The 17,715-nt window shown below is 42.5% G+C and overlaps 1 protein-coding gene across 7 annotated transcripts in view; it reads left to right on the top strand.

The window, feature by feature from the left end:
- Cfap54 (cilia and flagella associated protein 54) overlaps positions 1–17,715 on the top strand; it is a 286,409-nt gene that overhangs the window by 156,364 nt on the left and 112,330 nt on the right. For all 7 annotated transcript variants that reach the window (XR_005486835.2, XM_039080085.2, XM_039080086.2 and 4 more), the window contains 3 exons: positions 189–275; positions 5,940–6,062; positions 12,115–12,168. Coding sequence is in view for 6 of the 7 variants with exons in the window: in XM_039080085.2 (XP_038936013.1) it covers positions 189–275; positions 5,940–6,062; positions 12,115–12,168 (264 nt within the window). In the remaining variant the exon portion in view is untranslated. The remainder of the gene's footprint in view (positions 1–188; positions 276–5,939; positions 6,063–12,114; positions 12,169–17,715) is intronic.

Raw genomic sequence — 17,715 nt, 5'->3', positions numbered from 1 at the left:
CGCATTAATGAGAAAGGTACCTAGTATAACTAGGCAGACCATTTTATTTGAACAAGCAGTTTATTTCTCTAATGTGGAAATGTGACATTTGTGTAGTTCCTCCTACAGTCAACGTTCAGCAAAATTGGACTACTGGCCTATTAAGTTGCTAAGCTAACTTAAAACAGAGAATGTTTTTCTTCTGGTAGGTTCTGCCTCTCCTTGCACTATACCAGTATTTCGTGTCTGTCATTTGCCAAGACTTAGTGAGGAATCTAGAAGCAAGAATCCTCAAGGTATGTTGCAGACTTTTAATACTTTTGATATTCTTTATCCTTTAAGAGTACTGTTTTGCCTTCATTTGATTCTAATACTTATTAATAAGCTGTTAAGGACATGATATTATATTGATATAAAAATAATGCAGTTTGGACAACTGGGAAGATGGTCCAGCAGTTAAAAGTAGTTACCACTCTTCCAGAGAACCCAAGTTCAGTTCCCAGGACCCACTTTGGACTCCGTATGGTAGTTCCAGTTTCAGAGGCTCAATAATGTCTTCTCCTGGCTTCCATGGGCACAAAATACACATATTTTTGTTGCTACGCCATAATAGTAACCTCTCTTTCAGACAGTGTTATGCCTGGGCCACAGTAAAGTACGGAACAAGACTTACCCAGCACAAGACCATCTAGAAGTTCCTATTGAGAGCCTGGTTTTCTGGGGTCAAACAGTGTTTTGGCTTCTGAAACTCTATTCTTAAGGACTTCTGTGAGTTGTGACACTCCTTGGTGGGTGGAACAAGAATTTCACAAAGATTGCTGAAGGCCATCAGAAAGCCCAGGTGTTTATATTGTGATTCATCATGGTAGCAAGATTAGAGTTAAGGACTTTTGTGTCCGGCATGGTATAAGTGATGTTTCTTTGTTCTGGTAATTGATGTAACAGAAGCAGACAGTCACTTCTGTAACCAGTCTGCTTTAGAGATTCATGTGCTCTTGGCCTGACCTTCACATTGAACAGGAACCCCAAGATCTTGGGAGTGCCTACCTTCTTCCCCAGTTGCCTGTGCTGGGTGTTTCAATGCCCTGCAGTTTTGTTCCCTGAGTGCTAATGTGGAATTCAACTGTAGCTGTGCCCCACCCCACACTTATACATAAGCACAGACCATATTAACCCAGTCCTCCCCCACCTCCTGGCTATAGTTTCCTTTAACGAACACTGTGAAAGCAGAGAAATTTAAGGAAGAAAAACAATTAAAATAAAATATTTGGTATTCTTGAGCTTAAACTATATCTTGACCATTTCACACATTTCCACGCATGCTGTGACACAATCAGTTTTATCTTGACAAACATTTCACAGAGAGATCATTTTAAAAGAGCTGATCTAGGGGCTGGGGGGTTGGCTCAGTGGATAAGAACTCTGACTGCTCTTCCAGAGTACCTGGGTCAGTAACTCCAATTCCAGGGGACCCAGTGTCGTTCTCTTCTGTCTGCCTCAGGCACCAGGCATGCATGCAGTACACACACACACACACACACACACACACACACACACACACACACATCCATACATATACGCATGTACTCTACACACACATATATACGCACATTCACATATACTCACACATACTCACGCTCATTCACATTCACACACATACACTCACACTCAAACACACCCACACACTCACACACACACTCATACACATATAATAAAATGAATACAAGTAAAGCAGAGATATACTTTTGCAATCTTCATCCGTGATGCAAACACTCCCTATGCAGTTGTCCTCAAGCTGCTCACAAAAGCATCATTAGAGAAGCAGATGGGACAAGCAATGCATGTCAGCTATTGTGGTTGGAAAAGATCAGATTCTAGAACTGTGCTGCAGGACCTCAGTCCAGCTCACCTCCGCACAGCACTCTGGGACTCCAGCACACCATTTTCCTTCTCCTTTGGAGACTCTCTACTTTTGTCCCTCAAATCCCTCCTGTTTTTCAATGAGGAGAAATTGACTTTCCTGTAACTTATACCTCCTTGTAAAACTTTTGTACCTTGGTGAATAGTCCATTGCTTTCTATTTCTAAATAGAGAAATCTTTAAGGACTTCATAAATATTCATGTGGGTGCTTAAAGTGTCTGGCTTTCCATCTGTGAGTAACTGACTCATGGATTATCTTGCTTTTGCACTTTAATAACACATTTAAAAAAATTCAACCTCCCTCTCTTTTCAAAACTGCAATATTCTTGAGGCTAGGGTCTGTATCTTATTCATTTTTTAATTCCTTGAACTGTCTTGGGTAATAATAGGTTAACATATCGGCATTCGTTACCTGATTTTTAGATTGAACTTTGTGAATATTTGTCAAGTGCCAACAGTCTATGTGTGTATTCACTGCCACTCATATTAAAATAGTTAACAAATATTCATTTTAAAGTAAGATTTGGGGCTGGTTGAGATAGCTCATCCGGGTAAAGGCACTTACCGCCAAGTCTGACATGAGTTTGAGCCCTGTAACCCACATTGTAGAGAAACTGACTCCTGCACTTGTCCTGACTTTCATACGTGTTCAGAGGTAGCCCCTAATAAATAAGTAGCATTTTGAAAAGACTTACTGAATACCTCTTATTTAAAAGCACCATGTTAGAAACTTGAGTCCAAGACATGTAGCCCGCAGTTTTTGATCATAAGGTTATGAAAACTGGGCAGAGGGATGGGGCACACCATAAGCTGGTAACATATGTACCTGTCACTTGATTATTTGCAGGTGAATGTGATGAGACTTATTCCCAAAGTTTGAACAAGAAACAAATGGCTCTGGTCCAAGGGTTTCACTAAATAGACAGAATTTAGGCTTGAAAATAAGACAGCTCAGCGAGTGGGAAAGACAACGATCTTGGAAAGATACAGAAGTGAGAAAATTTTGAACTGTTTAGGGGACAGAAGTGCTTTGTGCTGCTGGAATGGAAGTTCTGAACAGGGAGACTGTAGATGATGACAGGAGAACTGTCAGAGAGCTATGCTGGGTAGCTGTTTCCTCTCCAGGTTGTACATGCCTATTGCTGTCTTGGATCACAGTAGGAGACCTTCAAGAACTAAGAATGGGCCTATTAACATTCTCTCATTGGAGGAAGGAGAGGCTCTTGGGGCTCAGAGCCTCATAAGACCATTTCCCTCAGTGATCTGGCTTAGAACTCTTTGGTAGAGTAGTTTTTTGTGAGTTGTCCATGCTGCAGGTAGATCCTTCAGTGGTGTAACTGCCCACGAGTTGCCCACAGTACTTTCTGATGTTACTTTCGAGCCTCCTTTGAGTCTTCCATGGGCCCATAAATAACCTCAAAAAATTCATAGTTCTCCACATTAGACCAAGGCAGAATTCTGTCTTTGGACTTTGGTCACGATTCTGTCAGAGAGTGTCTACGAAGCCAGTGAAGAACTATGCCCTCTGTTTGGAGCTTTGGCTAGGAGGGGTATTCACTATAGAATGCTGGTCAGGGGAATGATACCACCAGGGTTGGTGTATGCTAACACTGGGAGCAGTGTGAAACAGACATGGGAGCTTTGGGCACAAGTAAGATTGAAAACTGGGATTAAGGTCTTGTCAAATGCAAGGGAAAAGATAGATCCCACGAGGATCAGTAACAGTCTGTGTGAATGGAACCTGTGTGATCTTCCTGAAGCAACTGGGTTGTCAGTAAGTGAAAGAGAAACATCAGAGTTGGGAAACACCAGGTATTGATGGCCCTTGACTAGCCAGGCCCTGATAGATAGATCTTGCGGTTAAGTTTCTAGGGTGCAGTAGAGTCTTCCAGGGAACGTTGTAAGGCCTCTTTATGATCTGCTGCTGTGCTTCGCTATAGACCTGCTAACCCCATCAAAGATTTATTCTCAACATTTTAAACGTTCTCAGGAAGGGTGTGATTGCTTCAGAAGGTGTATCAAGCTTTGACTGATGTCTAGTTGTCAGTGTCCTCTGGCTTGTGTCCACAGAGCAGGTCACCGTTGCTGCAACTGCTTAAATGGATATGATGAAATAAGTCAGAGTTAGCTTTGGCTGATGTTGTTTTGGTACAGTGATCTGACCACACAAAGGTCTGAAGGAATATTTTCTTATAGTGGTCAATGAAAGTAATGGCTGCCTGGGGTCCAGAAGAGTCTATCTGTCTCCCCAAGTGCTGACTTTAGTATTCGATGACTGCAGCCATGGCGTGGGGGATGGGCAGAGACCATTTCTTTAGCAACAACTGCAGTGTACAGCTCAACAGACAAATGGCTTTCTCTTCCAATTAAGAACAACAGCCTTGTGGCCCATTGTGTTTTATTTTTATATTAGTTTACCAAACTTATTTCCCTTAACCTGCCTTTTTTATTTTCTTGAAGTGTTTTTTGTTTTTTTCCACTCTTTAAGTTCTTAAACCAAGTATAGAAAGGAGAATAGAGAGTAGGGTATGTTGGTTGAAAATAAATTGATTTGTCTTATTCTATATGGTGTGTGTGTGTGTGTGTTTATCCAGTTTTGTGCTTTATTCTCTTTATCCATTCTATACACCCCTCAAAGTCTCCATAACCTTTCCCCTGCTGACACTGAACTTGGAGCCTTGTCTACAATAGCATGAACTTCTCTTCTGAGATGTACCCTCAGACCATGTGTTTTGACACAATCTCACTCTGACTGAGGCTGGTTTTATATTCTTAATGGAGGCCTGGCTTGAAACTCACTGCCCTTGCAAACACTGGGGTTTCAAGCATTCTCCATCACACCCATCACACCCACCACACTCATCAACACACATCAACACACATCATGAAATCACACCCATCATCATCCATCACACCCATCACACACATTAACACCCATCACACACATCATACATATCACACACATCACATACATCAACATCCATCACACCTATTACATCCATTACACTCATCACACATATATAAATCACACCCATCATATATATCATGCCCATCACACCCTCATGAACATCACATACAGCACTCTTTTTCACACTGCAAAAAGAGCTCTCTACTGTGGTCTAAAGTGTCTGTGTATTAGGTCACCATGTGTGCCCACTTCCTCTCTCTTTCTTGTCTCCAGACACACAAAAATCTGTGACCTCTGTGCTCAGGGACCTCTTTCTCCTTTACATGATTCCCAACCCTTCTCTTGAAGGGCTCTTCCTCACTGACATTTTCTGAGATCCCACTGTTGAAAGCAGAATTTTGTCAACACCTCTTAAGCCGTCTTGTCCTGTGTGAGAGCTTCATGTGTCACTTAAATTTGGCTAAGTATGCATTCCAGGGGAACCATCAACCTGCACTCGGCCATGCTGTCCGAGGGAGGTTCAACAAACGTACTGAACACCAACTCCCCTTCCTTTAACTTCCTGACTGAGTCCAGCTGAATTGTGTTTAAAGCAAACCTTGCAGGATATATAGCCACCAACTGGTTAAAACTGTTAAGCATATGGCTTTAAAACTGACACTGTTAATTATAGATAAGAAAATTAATAGCTGTCTCCATGTTGACACACTGTGCTTTTGTCTGACTTTCCTCAGAGAGTTCAAGAACATCAGGCATATTTTTACTTTGCTTTTCTCCGGTTTCCCATGGGAACCACGGGAACAAAGAGTTGAGTTCAATTAATTTTTTTTTAAACTTCGCCATGGCTGTTATATTTTTGTGTCTGCCTCCGATGAAGTAAGGGACAGCTGAGGAGAGCCTGTTACTCTGAATGGCCCTGCTGTTGTTAGTCCTGTGGTCCTCTGCACACATAAACAGGCATTTTCACAGTCACGCGAGTCTGTTCTCCGCTCACCAACCAGCGAACATGGATTAGTTACACACTACCATCCCTGAGCATGGGTTTTGGATCTTAGAAACTGATGAGTTTTCCCTAAAATTTGTGTTTTATGAGTAAAAGGAACTAACTTAAAATCTTTCCTCCTTTTCTAGATTGAAATCCTTATAGATTTAGGCCTCTTTTCCGAAGCCTTTTATGAGCTATCCCAGATTTATCAAGGAAAAAACATGCCGTGCGCCATACCTGCTGGCTATAAAGCTACAACGAGAGTTAAGGTAACCTCCTCATTCTCCATTGGATTGAATGCTAAAAAGAAGTTGCAGTCCTAAAACCTACGGAACATCCTCATCAAAGTGTTCCCCAGTCTTCAGTGCTCCAGATCTTGCTGTTAAGGCTGGCTCCAGAGAAGCAGAGTTTTATTTCTCTGGAGTGGAAATGTGCTGGAAGGGAGGGAGGGAGCACGGTCCTGGAGAAGAATATTGCAAGGGATGGAATTCTGGCTCAGGGGTAAGTATGTTGCTTTTCATTATGGTGGTCTATCTAGGTACATCCTCCAACATAGCCCAGATTTGTAGGTCTAATCTTACCACTTTTGTTTAATGTTGTTCATCAAAGTGTCCTATTGGCATATCTTATCTGGATGTTTTTAGTTTATATATCATCTCCTCCTCCTCTTCCTCCTCTTCCTCCACTTCCTCCTCTTCTTCTTCCTCCTCTTCCTCTTCCTCCTCTTCCTCCTCCTCTTCCTCCTCTTCCTCCTCTTCCTCCTCCTCTTCCTCCTCTTCCTCCACTTCCTCCTCTTCTTCCTCCTCATCTTCTTCCTCCTCTTCCTCCTCTTCCTCCTCTTCCTCCTCCTCCTCCTCCTCCTCTTCCTCCTCTTCCTCCTCCTCCTCCTCCTCCTCCTCCTCCTCCTCCTCTTCCACTTCCTCCTCCTCTTGGATCTGGGGATGAGACCCAGGACCTCTGGGTTATATCTCTTGCTCCTTTTAGATTTCTCATGATTTCTCCAAGGGAAGAACAGTCTCCATTTTGCCTAATCTATTTTGATTTTAGCAGATAGTTTTACCTGACTTGCTTAATTTGTATTTGTAAACTGGGTAATTGAAGCATCCTTGAAAATAAGTGCTGGAGTTTACAGTGAGAACATAAATTAAATTGGAGTGAGTGATTATTTTCTTCTGCTTTGGTTTTCCTGGTGATCTGGGACTTGCTGGCTGACCTTGCTTGAGGCAGATGCTGATTAGAATTTTGATTTCATTATAAGTAGTAATTTCATCACCCCAGCATATATAGTGAGAATTGGAAACTAGCAATAAAGCAAGTTTGTTTTCTAAAGAGAGAGAGGGAAACACACATGGAGTCAAATGGGAATGGAGGTGGGGAGGATCTGGGAGGGGGTGGGGGAGGGGAAACCATGTTCAGAATATATTATATGAAAAAAATTATCTACAAAAGCACCTACAAAATCAGTTCAAATATTAAAAAAGTAAGAAACCTACTGAGGAGCTTAGAAGATAGCTCAGTGGGGGACAAATGCTTGTTCTGTAGTATGACTGACTGAGTTCAAATCCCCACTCGGACATAAAAACCTGGGCATTGCCGCATGTGTTTGCATTTCAGCCTTGGACCCCAAGAGCTTGTGAGCCAACCAACTTAGCAGAAGTCCTGTAGTTTTAGTAAGAGACCCTGTGTCACAGAAATACACCATAGAGGAAGGACATCTGACATCCTGCGCTGGCCTCTACATGTACACATAGAGACACATGGCTCTTGTACACACACCAACACATAGACACACACACACACACACACACACACACACACACACACACACACACACACAGAGAGAGAGAGAGAGAGAGAGAGAGAGAGAGCGAGCGAGCAAGTCACTCTCTGGGGAGATGGTGTGTGAGCATGAGACCTACAGATATATGTTGGAAGTTGAACTGAAATTTAGAGGCCTTGAAAAAAATCAACAAAATAAATTTAAGTTTTCAAAGTCACTCCCTAGTCAGGCCTTATATTTACGCACGGTTTATTCCTTTAGCGTAATCCTCTAGAACTCCTCTTCTCACACTCCATACAACTCAGACACTGCTGTTCTTCAGTGTAATGGAGGCTGCAGACGCAGTGCGACAGTAGAGCAGTAGTTTAGCATGTGCGAGCACCCGGGTAGATCTGTACCACTGCAAACAAGGGCGAGTGAGGGCTGTAGGTGCCGTTCCGTTGATTGCTCAGGATGCACAAACCCCTGGGGCCAATCTCCCACACTGAAGTTTTACAAAATGACAAAATAAAAACTGCGGCCATGCATTGCTCCAATCCCAGTGCTCAGCAACCGGAAGCAGGAGGACTGGAGGTGAGCCTGAGACCAGCTGGGCTTTATGAGCTGTGAAGTTCTATATAGCACATCCTCATAGGGATTCTCATTAAATAACACCAATATAGTCTATGTATATATATTATATAAATTCTATATCTCTACATACATTACATGGTATATGTGATGTATATGTGAATGTTTATCTGCCTAGCTGTCTATGACTTGTCTACTTGTTCTAGTTAAGAGTTATTCTTGTTGTAATGAAACACTATAAACAAAAACTAAAACAAGAACAAAAACACCCAACCTCCCCCAAAAAACCCCAAAAACCAAACCAAACCAAACCAAACCAAAACAAAACAAAAAAAGCAACTTGAGGAAGAAGGGGTTTATTTGGTTCAAACTTCCACATCGTAGTCCATCACTGAAGGAAACCAGTGCAGGAACTCAAGCAGGGCAGGAACCTGGGGGCAGGAGCTGATGTAGGTCATGGAGGGATGTTACTTACTTCCTTGCTCCCCATGGCTTGCTCAGCTGGCTTTCTTATAGAACCCAGATTCATCAGCCCAGGGACAGCATCACCCACAAGGGTCTGGCCCTCCTCCATCAATCAGTAACTGATAAGGTGCCCTACAGGTTTGCTTACTCTCCAATCTTACGGAGACATTTTTCTCAACTGAGGCTCCCTTCTCTGTGGTAACTCTAGCTTGTGTCAAGGCGACATAAAACTAGCCAGCACACTACCCATCGGGAGAGAAGTGTATTCTCTCCTTCCTGTGGTATAAATGAATTTATCTTCCTATGTAGATAAAATTAGTGCTCTTTTTTTCCTTGCCTCCAAATCAACAGCATTTTCTTATTATAGACAGTCTGTCTTTTGTTATTAAAGTTGTAGTTTGGAAGATTCAGACTATATCTTAAGTGCTTACTGAATATAGGCTCTGTCCCATGCATGGAGAAGGAGCGGTGAAAATCTGCATGGAGCTACTGCTCTCCCGGAGCTTGCTTTCTAGTGAGGGGGGTGGGCAGATCACAAACACCAAGCACGTATCTCTGTGACAGGTGGCGATGTGCTGTGAACATAGTCCAACAGAGGTGAGAAGGGCGTCGGTTGTTCTGGGCAGTGTGCTGCCGTTTTGTTATTCAGGTGGTTTTGGAAGGTTTTTCTCATTAGCAACTTGTGAAGGGCACGAACCAATCAGAGTTCTAGGGAGAACGTCCTTCCAGGCACAAATCACTGTAAGACAAAGACCATGGGGAAAATGTGTGCATGCTATTATTGGAAAAGACCTGTGAGGCCGTGGGAAGGAGAAGGAAGAGGGGAAGAAAGGATGAGGAGAGGAGAGAAGGAGGGGAGGAGAGGGGACGAAGGAAGGAGGGGAGGTCTAGGAAGCCAGGTAATCCGACTTGAGACACAGTAATGACTGGGGTGGAGGGGGGCGAGCAGTGGTCTTCTTCTAGGCAGACTGTGAAGGAAGAGCTGGTGGTGTTAGACAATGGTTTCTGGAGGCTGAGTGTCAGAGCTGAAGTCAAGCCTGGCTAAGGAGTGTTCAGTCTGAGCAGTTGGCAGGTAGTTTTCATTGTGAAGGAGGAGTTGAACAATCTATGCATGAGATGCATAGAAAGCTAGGTGATAGTGTGGCGTCCATAGTGTAGCACAGTAACGTCTGGAATTCAGAGGAGCAGTTGGGGTTGCATATATGATATTGGGAGAATTAACAGGGACATTTAAAATAGTAGGGTATGCTGGTTTTATGTAAACTTGACACAAGCTCGAGTCGTCGAAAAAGGGGAAGCCCCAGTTGAAGAATTACATCCGTATGAGTGTGCTACAGGCAAACCTGTGGAACATTTTCTTGGTGATTGATGTGGGAAGGCCCAGGCCAGTTGGGTTGTCAGTTCTGGGGTTTATAAGAAAGCAGGCTAGTCAAGCCACAATGAACAAACCAGTAGGCAGCTCTGTTCCATGTTTCAGTGTCAGCTCCTGCCTCCAGGTTCCTGCCCTGTGTGAGTTCCTGTCCTGACTTTCTTTGATGAGGGATACTGATGAGGAATGGTAAGCCCAAGAAGTCCTTTCCTCTCCAAGTTGCTTGTGGTAATGGTGTTTCATCCCAGTAAAAGTGACTAAAACCACATCTAAGACACAGGATTAGTTGCTATTGACTTGAAATAATCTGGGAACCAAGGCAGACAAAGAGAAACAGAAGTCAAAAAGATGAATTTAGGGTCATCTGCACATATAGTCCAGGAAGATATGATGGAAAGAGAGACCACATAAATGGACTGAAAAACAAGGATTTTTGATGGCCATTACCTTCAAGAAAACCAACAGCAAAAATTCCAGAAACCATTTTTTTTTAACATGAACATCCCAAATTTCATTTTTATCTAGAAACTTTCATAAGATAAACGTGTAGGTGAATCATCTCCCGGTGGATTCTGACTTCAAATTCCGTATTCTCAGACTTAATTTGCAGCTTCCCACCTTCAACTGGGAATTTAAAAGTGTAATTAAAAGAGGAAATGCTTTCAGGGTTTATAATTAAAATAGGTGCCAATGTTATTAGGCTGCGGGCCAGTTATTTAAAGAAGAGTTTAATGAATTTGGTTTCACTTGCAAAGGAAGGAGCTGAAGAAAACTTACTCATGACTGTCCGGCTCTTCATGGTGCTACAAAAATTCTGTATTTTACAATTGTATTTGTATCGAGATTCCTGTCTTACCCCTAAATGTAAAGTCCTGTTTGAATTCACTTCATTTGTATCAGGAAAGGGTTCCTTCACTGAATGGCTAGTTTTTCAGTGTCTCACAGATAATAAAGAGCTCCTTCAGAGGGAGATTTCCACAGCACCAGGACTGACTGACAGGGAAAGTTATACTTGATATTTTGGCGTGGGCATCTAGAGATGTGGGAGTGAGCAGTGTACTGGGGAGGAGATTGCAGAATGGATGCCAAGTAAGAGGGAATCCCCCACAGCAGCAGGAAGAAACCTGCCCAAGAGCATTAGTGAGGATGACACTCCCTGGCTCCCTAGTGTCTTCAGAGGGACTGGGCGGGACATTGGTTGCTAGGATCTCAAGAACATTTAGGCAAATTGATACAGGATCTTGAGGGAGGACACTGTATGTAAGTGGCTTGTCTGCCCCTGGAGACTGTCGGATACTTTCTGGTGATCGAGGAGATAGAAGAGCAGCACCAGCTTTGGCTCAGGTATATTTTCAAAAGGATTGTCAGGCTGAAAAGACAAGTATTCTTGTTCTACGATACGACAATTTCCCTTGGTAATGAATGTCTCCCTTGAGCCAGTGCAATCGGACCCAAGCATGAATCTGCGATTCACATATAAAAAGTAAGCAGCCTGCAAACAGTCATTCCAAATAGCAATTCAGCTTTGCCTCAAACCCACAGAGTTTTAAAAGTGAGGATGTTGCATGACGCCGTGGGCGATGCAGTCACATGGCGTGGGTGGGAGCAGAAGTTGAGCCTTTCCATTTCCTCAAGACATTCTTGTCTTCTACCCAGAACTTCTAAGGTTCAATCCCAGTGACAGTGATCAAAATATAGACAAAATATCCATCTTCACCTAAGGTTGGTTGATGAGGTAACTATGGGGAAAGGCCTCAGTAGGTAACATGAAATGGCGAAGAAACTTAGTTCTTATACAACCTTCATTGACACCTTCTAGACTGAGGTTTGTAAGTAACTTATTTTGTAGGGATAAAATTAGGTAAATTGTTAGTGAAAATGGAATATAAATGAGCACATAATTAAAAAATAATCAAGAAAAGGACAGCAAAGATATCAGAATGCTAACATTTGCTACATAAAAGAAGTTAGCATACATAATTTTTAGTGTTTTGTATATTAATATTTCTGACTGGAATGCATATTACTTTGACAACAAAATGGTGCTCAAATGGTTTTAGGATGCATTAATAATTCCATTTAAAAGAATGCTCAAATAAATGTGGGCTCTATTGTTAATGTTTTGTATTTTTGACAGATAACTCAATCATTCGATTCTGGAAAACCTCTCACCAGTAAAGACAACATGCAGGTAATAACAATGTTTAATGTGGAAATATTCTGACTCATTTCAGCCTGTCTGGCAGGCACAATATCTGATTTCGAAAGCTTGCTCTATGTGTTACGCATTCTTTTCTCAACTCCCTGCTTCCTACTGTTAACAAGGTCTCATGTAGCCCAGGTTGCCCCTCAACTCACTGCATTGCCAAGAATAACCCCAGATTCCCAATCCTTTCTTTTCTTTCTTTTCTTTTCTTTTCTTTTCTTTTCTTTTCTTTTCTTTTCTCTTCTCTTCTTTTCTTTTCTCATTGTATGATGGTAGGGATTGATCACAAAGTTCTGAGGCTAAAGTTGGAATTCTATCAAATTAACTTGATGTCTAAGCCAGTAAACTAGCAGTGACTGCCCTGGCTTCTAGAACCAGACATGTGTTCACTCAGCTTGTCCACTCAGCTTGTCCTGCCACACATTATCTCTGGTTTTCTCACTTAAATGTCTTGGTTACCTAAACGGTAGCAACTAATTTTGACTATAACTGAAGAACTTCTTTGCTTTTGGAGCAGCCCACTTGTTCAATATGGCTGCTCCTTGTTTCCCTTCAACTCAGTTCCCAGACTGCCTGCCAAAAATAGACTGCCCACCAACTATAGGGCTTGCATTGTTATAGCATTTTTATATGAATCTCTAACTTTCCCAAAAGCTTTTTGAAAAATAAGGATGAGACTGCCCATTAAAGTCAGTCAAGAATCAGATGATTGGTACTTAAGCACTTGATTTCCTAGTGACATTTAAATACTAAAAAAAAAAAAAAACTTAAAAAACCCTAATGATGTTATTAACACCTTTTAAGGTGCTTACATGGAAGGCCTTCACCAAAAACTATTGTCACAAGGGTTAGGGGAGGTGCTGTGGGCAGAGAATACATAAGCCCAGTAATCCAGGAGCAGATAGATACACTTAGGTTTTATTTACTTATTTACTTTTTTGGTGGTAGGTCTTTAACTAAGCTGTGGCAATTAATGATCCATGTCAACATAACTGGATTTAGAATCCATAGAAACAGACTTTGAGTGTGTCTGAGAGGGTATTTCCAGAAATGCTGAACTAAAAAGGGAAGACCTTCCCAACCCTGAATGTGAGCAGTAACAGCCCATGGCCTGGGTTCTTGGGTAGAATAAAGAAGAGTAAGTGTTTGTATAAATACTGACCACCAGTGGCAGTATACATCAATCTGCTCCTACATCCATGGATGTAGTGTGACCAGTCATCCTCTGTTGCCATTTTCCCCTCAAACTGTGGCCCAAACAGACTCTTCTTTCTCGATTTGGTTTTGCCAGGCATTTTATCACAGCCATGAGAAAAGTAACAAATATAAAAGTTGGTTCCAGAAGTGGGGTCACTTCAGATAAGCTCAACCATGTGGTTCTGGAGCCACTGGAAGCTGTTCTGCAGGGTGAGTGTAGAAGAGATTGAAGTTGCAAGGCTAGAAAAGCCCCCAGAATATGGTATATAGAGTTTAATGGTTCTTTCTAGTGGGTGTTTGGAAAACATGAATGTCAAGAAATTGTGGAGAATGGAAGTCTGGCTTATGAAATCTCAGACAGGACTGTGGTCTATGGGAAATTAGATTAGAAGCCATTCATATTACATTCTGGTAAAGAATCTTGTTGTGTTCTATCTGTGCTCTAACAACTTGATCGAGGCTGGATTCAAAAGCAATGGAGGACTTTATTTGACAGTGGACCTTTCAAAATGGAGTGACTTTGTACTATGCCATGGGCAATGCTGACCGCTTTTACTTAGATTTGCAGAGGGACAGGGGCATCAAATGGAGCAGAAAGAAGTGAAAAATGTAAAGTTTATCACAGAAGGGAACAAGAACATCTAAAGTTGCTCACATGATTGCTGTAGAGAAAGCAGTTTCATTGTTAAAGAGATTAATTAGCACACTGAAGGGATGCCCAAGGGCAAGACCCCAAACAAAGGTCCACTCAGAGGTGAGAGCCCAAAAGGATGCTACCAAGGGGCTCCCAGTTCCACACCAGCAACCCAGGAGAGTGTGTTCTCAGGATCAGCCTACAAGGCACACATAGTCTGTTGCAACTGAGGCCAAGGAAGCAGTCAACATGCAGAACAGGCATTAGAACTTGACAGCATTGTCCATGTAGGACTGGCTTTGTATAAACAGTGCAGAAGCAAACTTAACTACAGCATTCAAGTCCCTGCTTCCTGACTAGATGCAATGTGACTGGATACCTCATGTCCCTGCTGTGTGGCCTCCCTGTTGTGGGGTAAAATAAATCCTTTCTGAATTTGCTTTTTCAGGCATTTAGTCATAGCATCAAAAGTAGCTAATACATAGGTACCTGTATGCATATATATATATATATATATATATATATATATATATAGTAACTTGAAAGCCATTTTCCTTGTAACTGCTCTATTTTTGTTTTTCTTAACTTTGATAAAGCACAGATCCTCTTTTTTATTAAACATAATCTTACTACTTTTCTATTATTTTGCATTTTATTTCATAAAGTCTACTTTTAATTATGTTTCATTTCATTGAATATTTTCCCCTAAAATTTTATCCTAACTCATAAGCAAGCTGCCTGAAATGAGGTGACTGGTGTTAGAAAGATAAAAATTCATATCCACGTTTAGGTGTTCCATAACACTGGGGAGTTTAGGACTATGTCCCTCTTACCAGTCACAGATGGCAGGCCATCATAAAAATACATTCCTTATGGAGCAGTGTTGGGTCTGAAAAGAACGTCTGTCTGATCATTTCTTTTTACTTGAAAAGAGACTGACAGTATAATGGGAGCCCAATTTCTATTAGCTAATTAATTAAAACAGTAGTGTTGGCCTGCTCAAGACTCTTCAGATTACACTTTGTATGTGCTGCATAGAGGGAGAGAAGGAGCGTTAAATAGCATTACTAATTAATCTTCCTTTGATCCTCAAGTGTTTGTGTGTAATTGTCAAGGCTCATTAAATCAGTTTGCTGAGGAGGGAAGAGAGGAAAAATGTCCTCTCTTGCCTCACCCCCCAGCCAGTCTGTAGTTTCTACTCTGGGTAGGGACGACTAATAATTTTCCTGATGCCACCGTTGGTCAGCATCTCTGGTCCATAGGGTTTTCCACATCTGCGCTGCTCTTAACCCATAGAATAGATTAAGAGAAGAGAAATAGAGATCAAACAGGCTAACCTGCCTACTCTTGCCTCCTCTCCCAAATGATGAATTTTGTTTTTTTTTTTAAATGAGAGGCAAGTAGTTTCTCTCTTTTCTAGAAGAACTAGCCCCAGCACCCAGCACCTTCTTCCCGTATCAGTTCAAAAGTTATTGAGAGTCTACTGCATCTAAGGCACTGCTACGTGGCCAGCAACCACAGCCAGTCAGCTTACAGGTCAACCAAATCCTGAAGGAACTGACACTTTACTGGGCAGGACTAGTGATAAGAAGTGTCATAACCTCAGAGAAGTGACTCCCGTTGGAGGTTGAAAGACTCAGCAACGAGTGTGTAAAGTGGATTGGGAGCACTGTAATAAGTGAGGGTTGTAATTTCGGATGGGCTGAGCAAACTCATCGTCACTCAAATATAGACGGAGCCCATGTATCTTCAAAAAAGAATAATGTAGGAACAGGGAATAAGTACAGAGGTCTTCTACCAGATTTGCTTGGCTTGGTGACAGCTACCCTGACTAGTGCGGTGAGAGCTGTATGGATGGTGGGGAAGTGGCAGTACATACAACCAGAGAGGTCAAGCTGAGAAGTATTGTGTAGGGACCTTGTAACACAGGTGCTTATCTGAGCAAAATGGGGGCCATTGGAGAGCCTCGAACAAAAGCATGATCTGATCTGCTTAAGTCTTTCTTTTTTATGTTTTCCATTTTTCTTATCTGGGTGGGTGGGGTACATCTCACAGCATGCCTGTGGAGGTCAGAAGACAACTTTCGGGAATGAGTTTTCTTTTACTCTATAGGTTCTGGGGGGTCTTCTGGGCTGCTGGCTGGCAGCTTTTCTCACAGTACCATCTCACTCAAGTTTTACAGAGGTCTCTTTAATCTGTTGTGCCTACTATGCACCAGGTATTATTTTGATGTCTGCCAATCAAGCATCAGTCAATCAACAATACTGAGAGATTTTTTAGCTTTCAGTACCTGGGAAGAGGGGAGGGGTGGTTAGGATTTAGAATTGAAAAGGCTGTGAAATGACCAGCTGGATCATGAATGGACAGGCAACCTGTAGGACAGTTGCTGCCAAGGCTTTGGTGGGGTCCTTAATGTTTTTTTAAAACAAAACCTCAAGCATTTGATTTTGCCTATAAAGACTCCAGAGCCAGATGCTGGGTTGAAAGAGTGCTACCCCAGAGAGGCAGAGAAAGCATCCAGTTGGCATTCCCCCTCAGCCGACATTCCAAAAGAAAGTACTCCTCCACACCATCTCAAAAACCCCTCAATCTCAATGTCCCTCCCTTCTACTTCCTGTGTGTATCTCTATCTGCTCTCCTGACTTCCTCTTACTCTTTTTTTTCCGTGTTCTGTTCTGGCCAACTTGCTGCTTTTTCCACCTCTTGACCTACAGTTGACTTTATTTAATCCTGTTTACAGTAAACAGAAAGCTCTTGGATTAAAAATGTTGTGTGCTAGGGCTGAATCACACCACAACTAGAAACAGGTTTGCCAGTAAGTAACACAATCTTGGGGTTCACAGTATGATCAAACATCTGTGGGGCCACCTACACCGCCATGTACTTTTGATCTGCTGTCTTCCGTTGCAGGCCATCGAATGAACTTTAGAGTCCTAGTTGCAGGGGAAGAATGTATGTGAGGGAGAGGGGCTGGGAAAAGGTGCTATTGACCATGGATGCTAAGCTGGCTAGGGAGACCGTTTTCCTGCTCCTGTCCAGTTTGCATGCCTGGTAACTCAGAGCAATCTATGGATGTGACTGAAGAGCGCCTGCAGTCTCCCCCTTGCTGATAAGGGGTCTGTCCCCTCACTCTGACCCCATGTTTGGTCTCTCATTATGTAGCAGGGCGGGTATAGGCATACATTTTTTTGCAACCTACTTTTAATACGGGTTCAATCTGTCCTCTGGCCTACCACCAGAAGAGAAAAGTTATTAGGATGTTGGGGAATAGACCTGTTCAGCAATAGTTCTTTTCGGGCGAGCTTGATCTTCTTTGGCACCAGTTCAGACCCATAGCAAATACCAAAGATGACTCAGCAGCTGTGGGCAGGCAGGCAGCGCACAAGCAATGGCAGCTGCAGACCAGTCCTCTCAGCTGGCAGACACCAGGCATGAACCAGCAGCTATAATTCAATCCTGAAGGAACGGTTAGGCTTGCCAGCTGACCTGAGGTGAGGCCACAGAAGCAGTAAACTACCACAGGAACCTCGCTAGCAGTTCTTTAGGTAAGTCTCTCTCAACAGCAGCATTACCACAAGTTGAGCTCTACAACACTCTGTAAGGCGAACCAATACATGGGTGTTGCTAGTGAATAGCGAGGCAGAGCAAACCAAACCAAAACTCAGTGCTCCTCTCCCACTGTCTGTGGGGTCATATTTACC

This window comes from Rattus norvegicus, chromosome 7 (genome assembly GCF_036323735.1).
Source record: "Rattus norvegicus strain BN/NHsdMcwi chromosome 7, GRCr8, whole genome shotgun sequence".
NCBI lineage: Eukaryota > Metazoa > Chordata > Mammalia > Rodentia > Muridae > Rattus > Rattus norvegicus.
The sequence above is the reverse complement of the archived record's forward strand: the minus strand, read 5'-3'. Positions and strand labels throughout refer to the sequence as shown.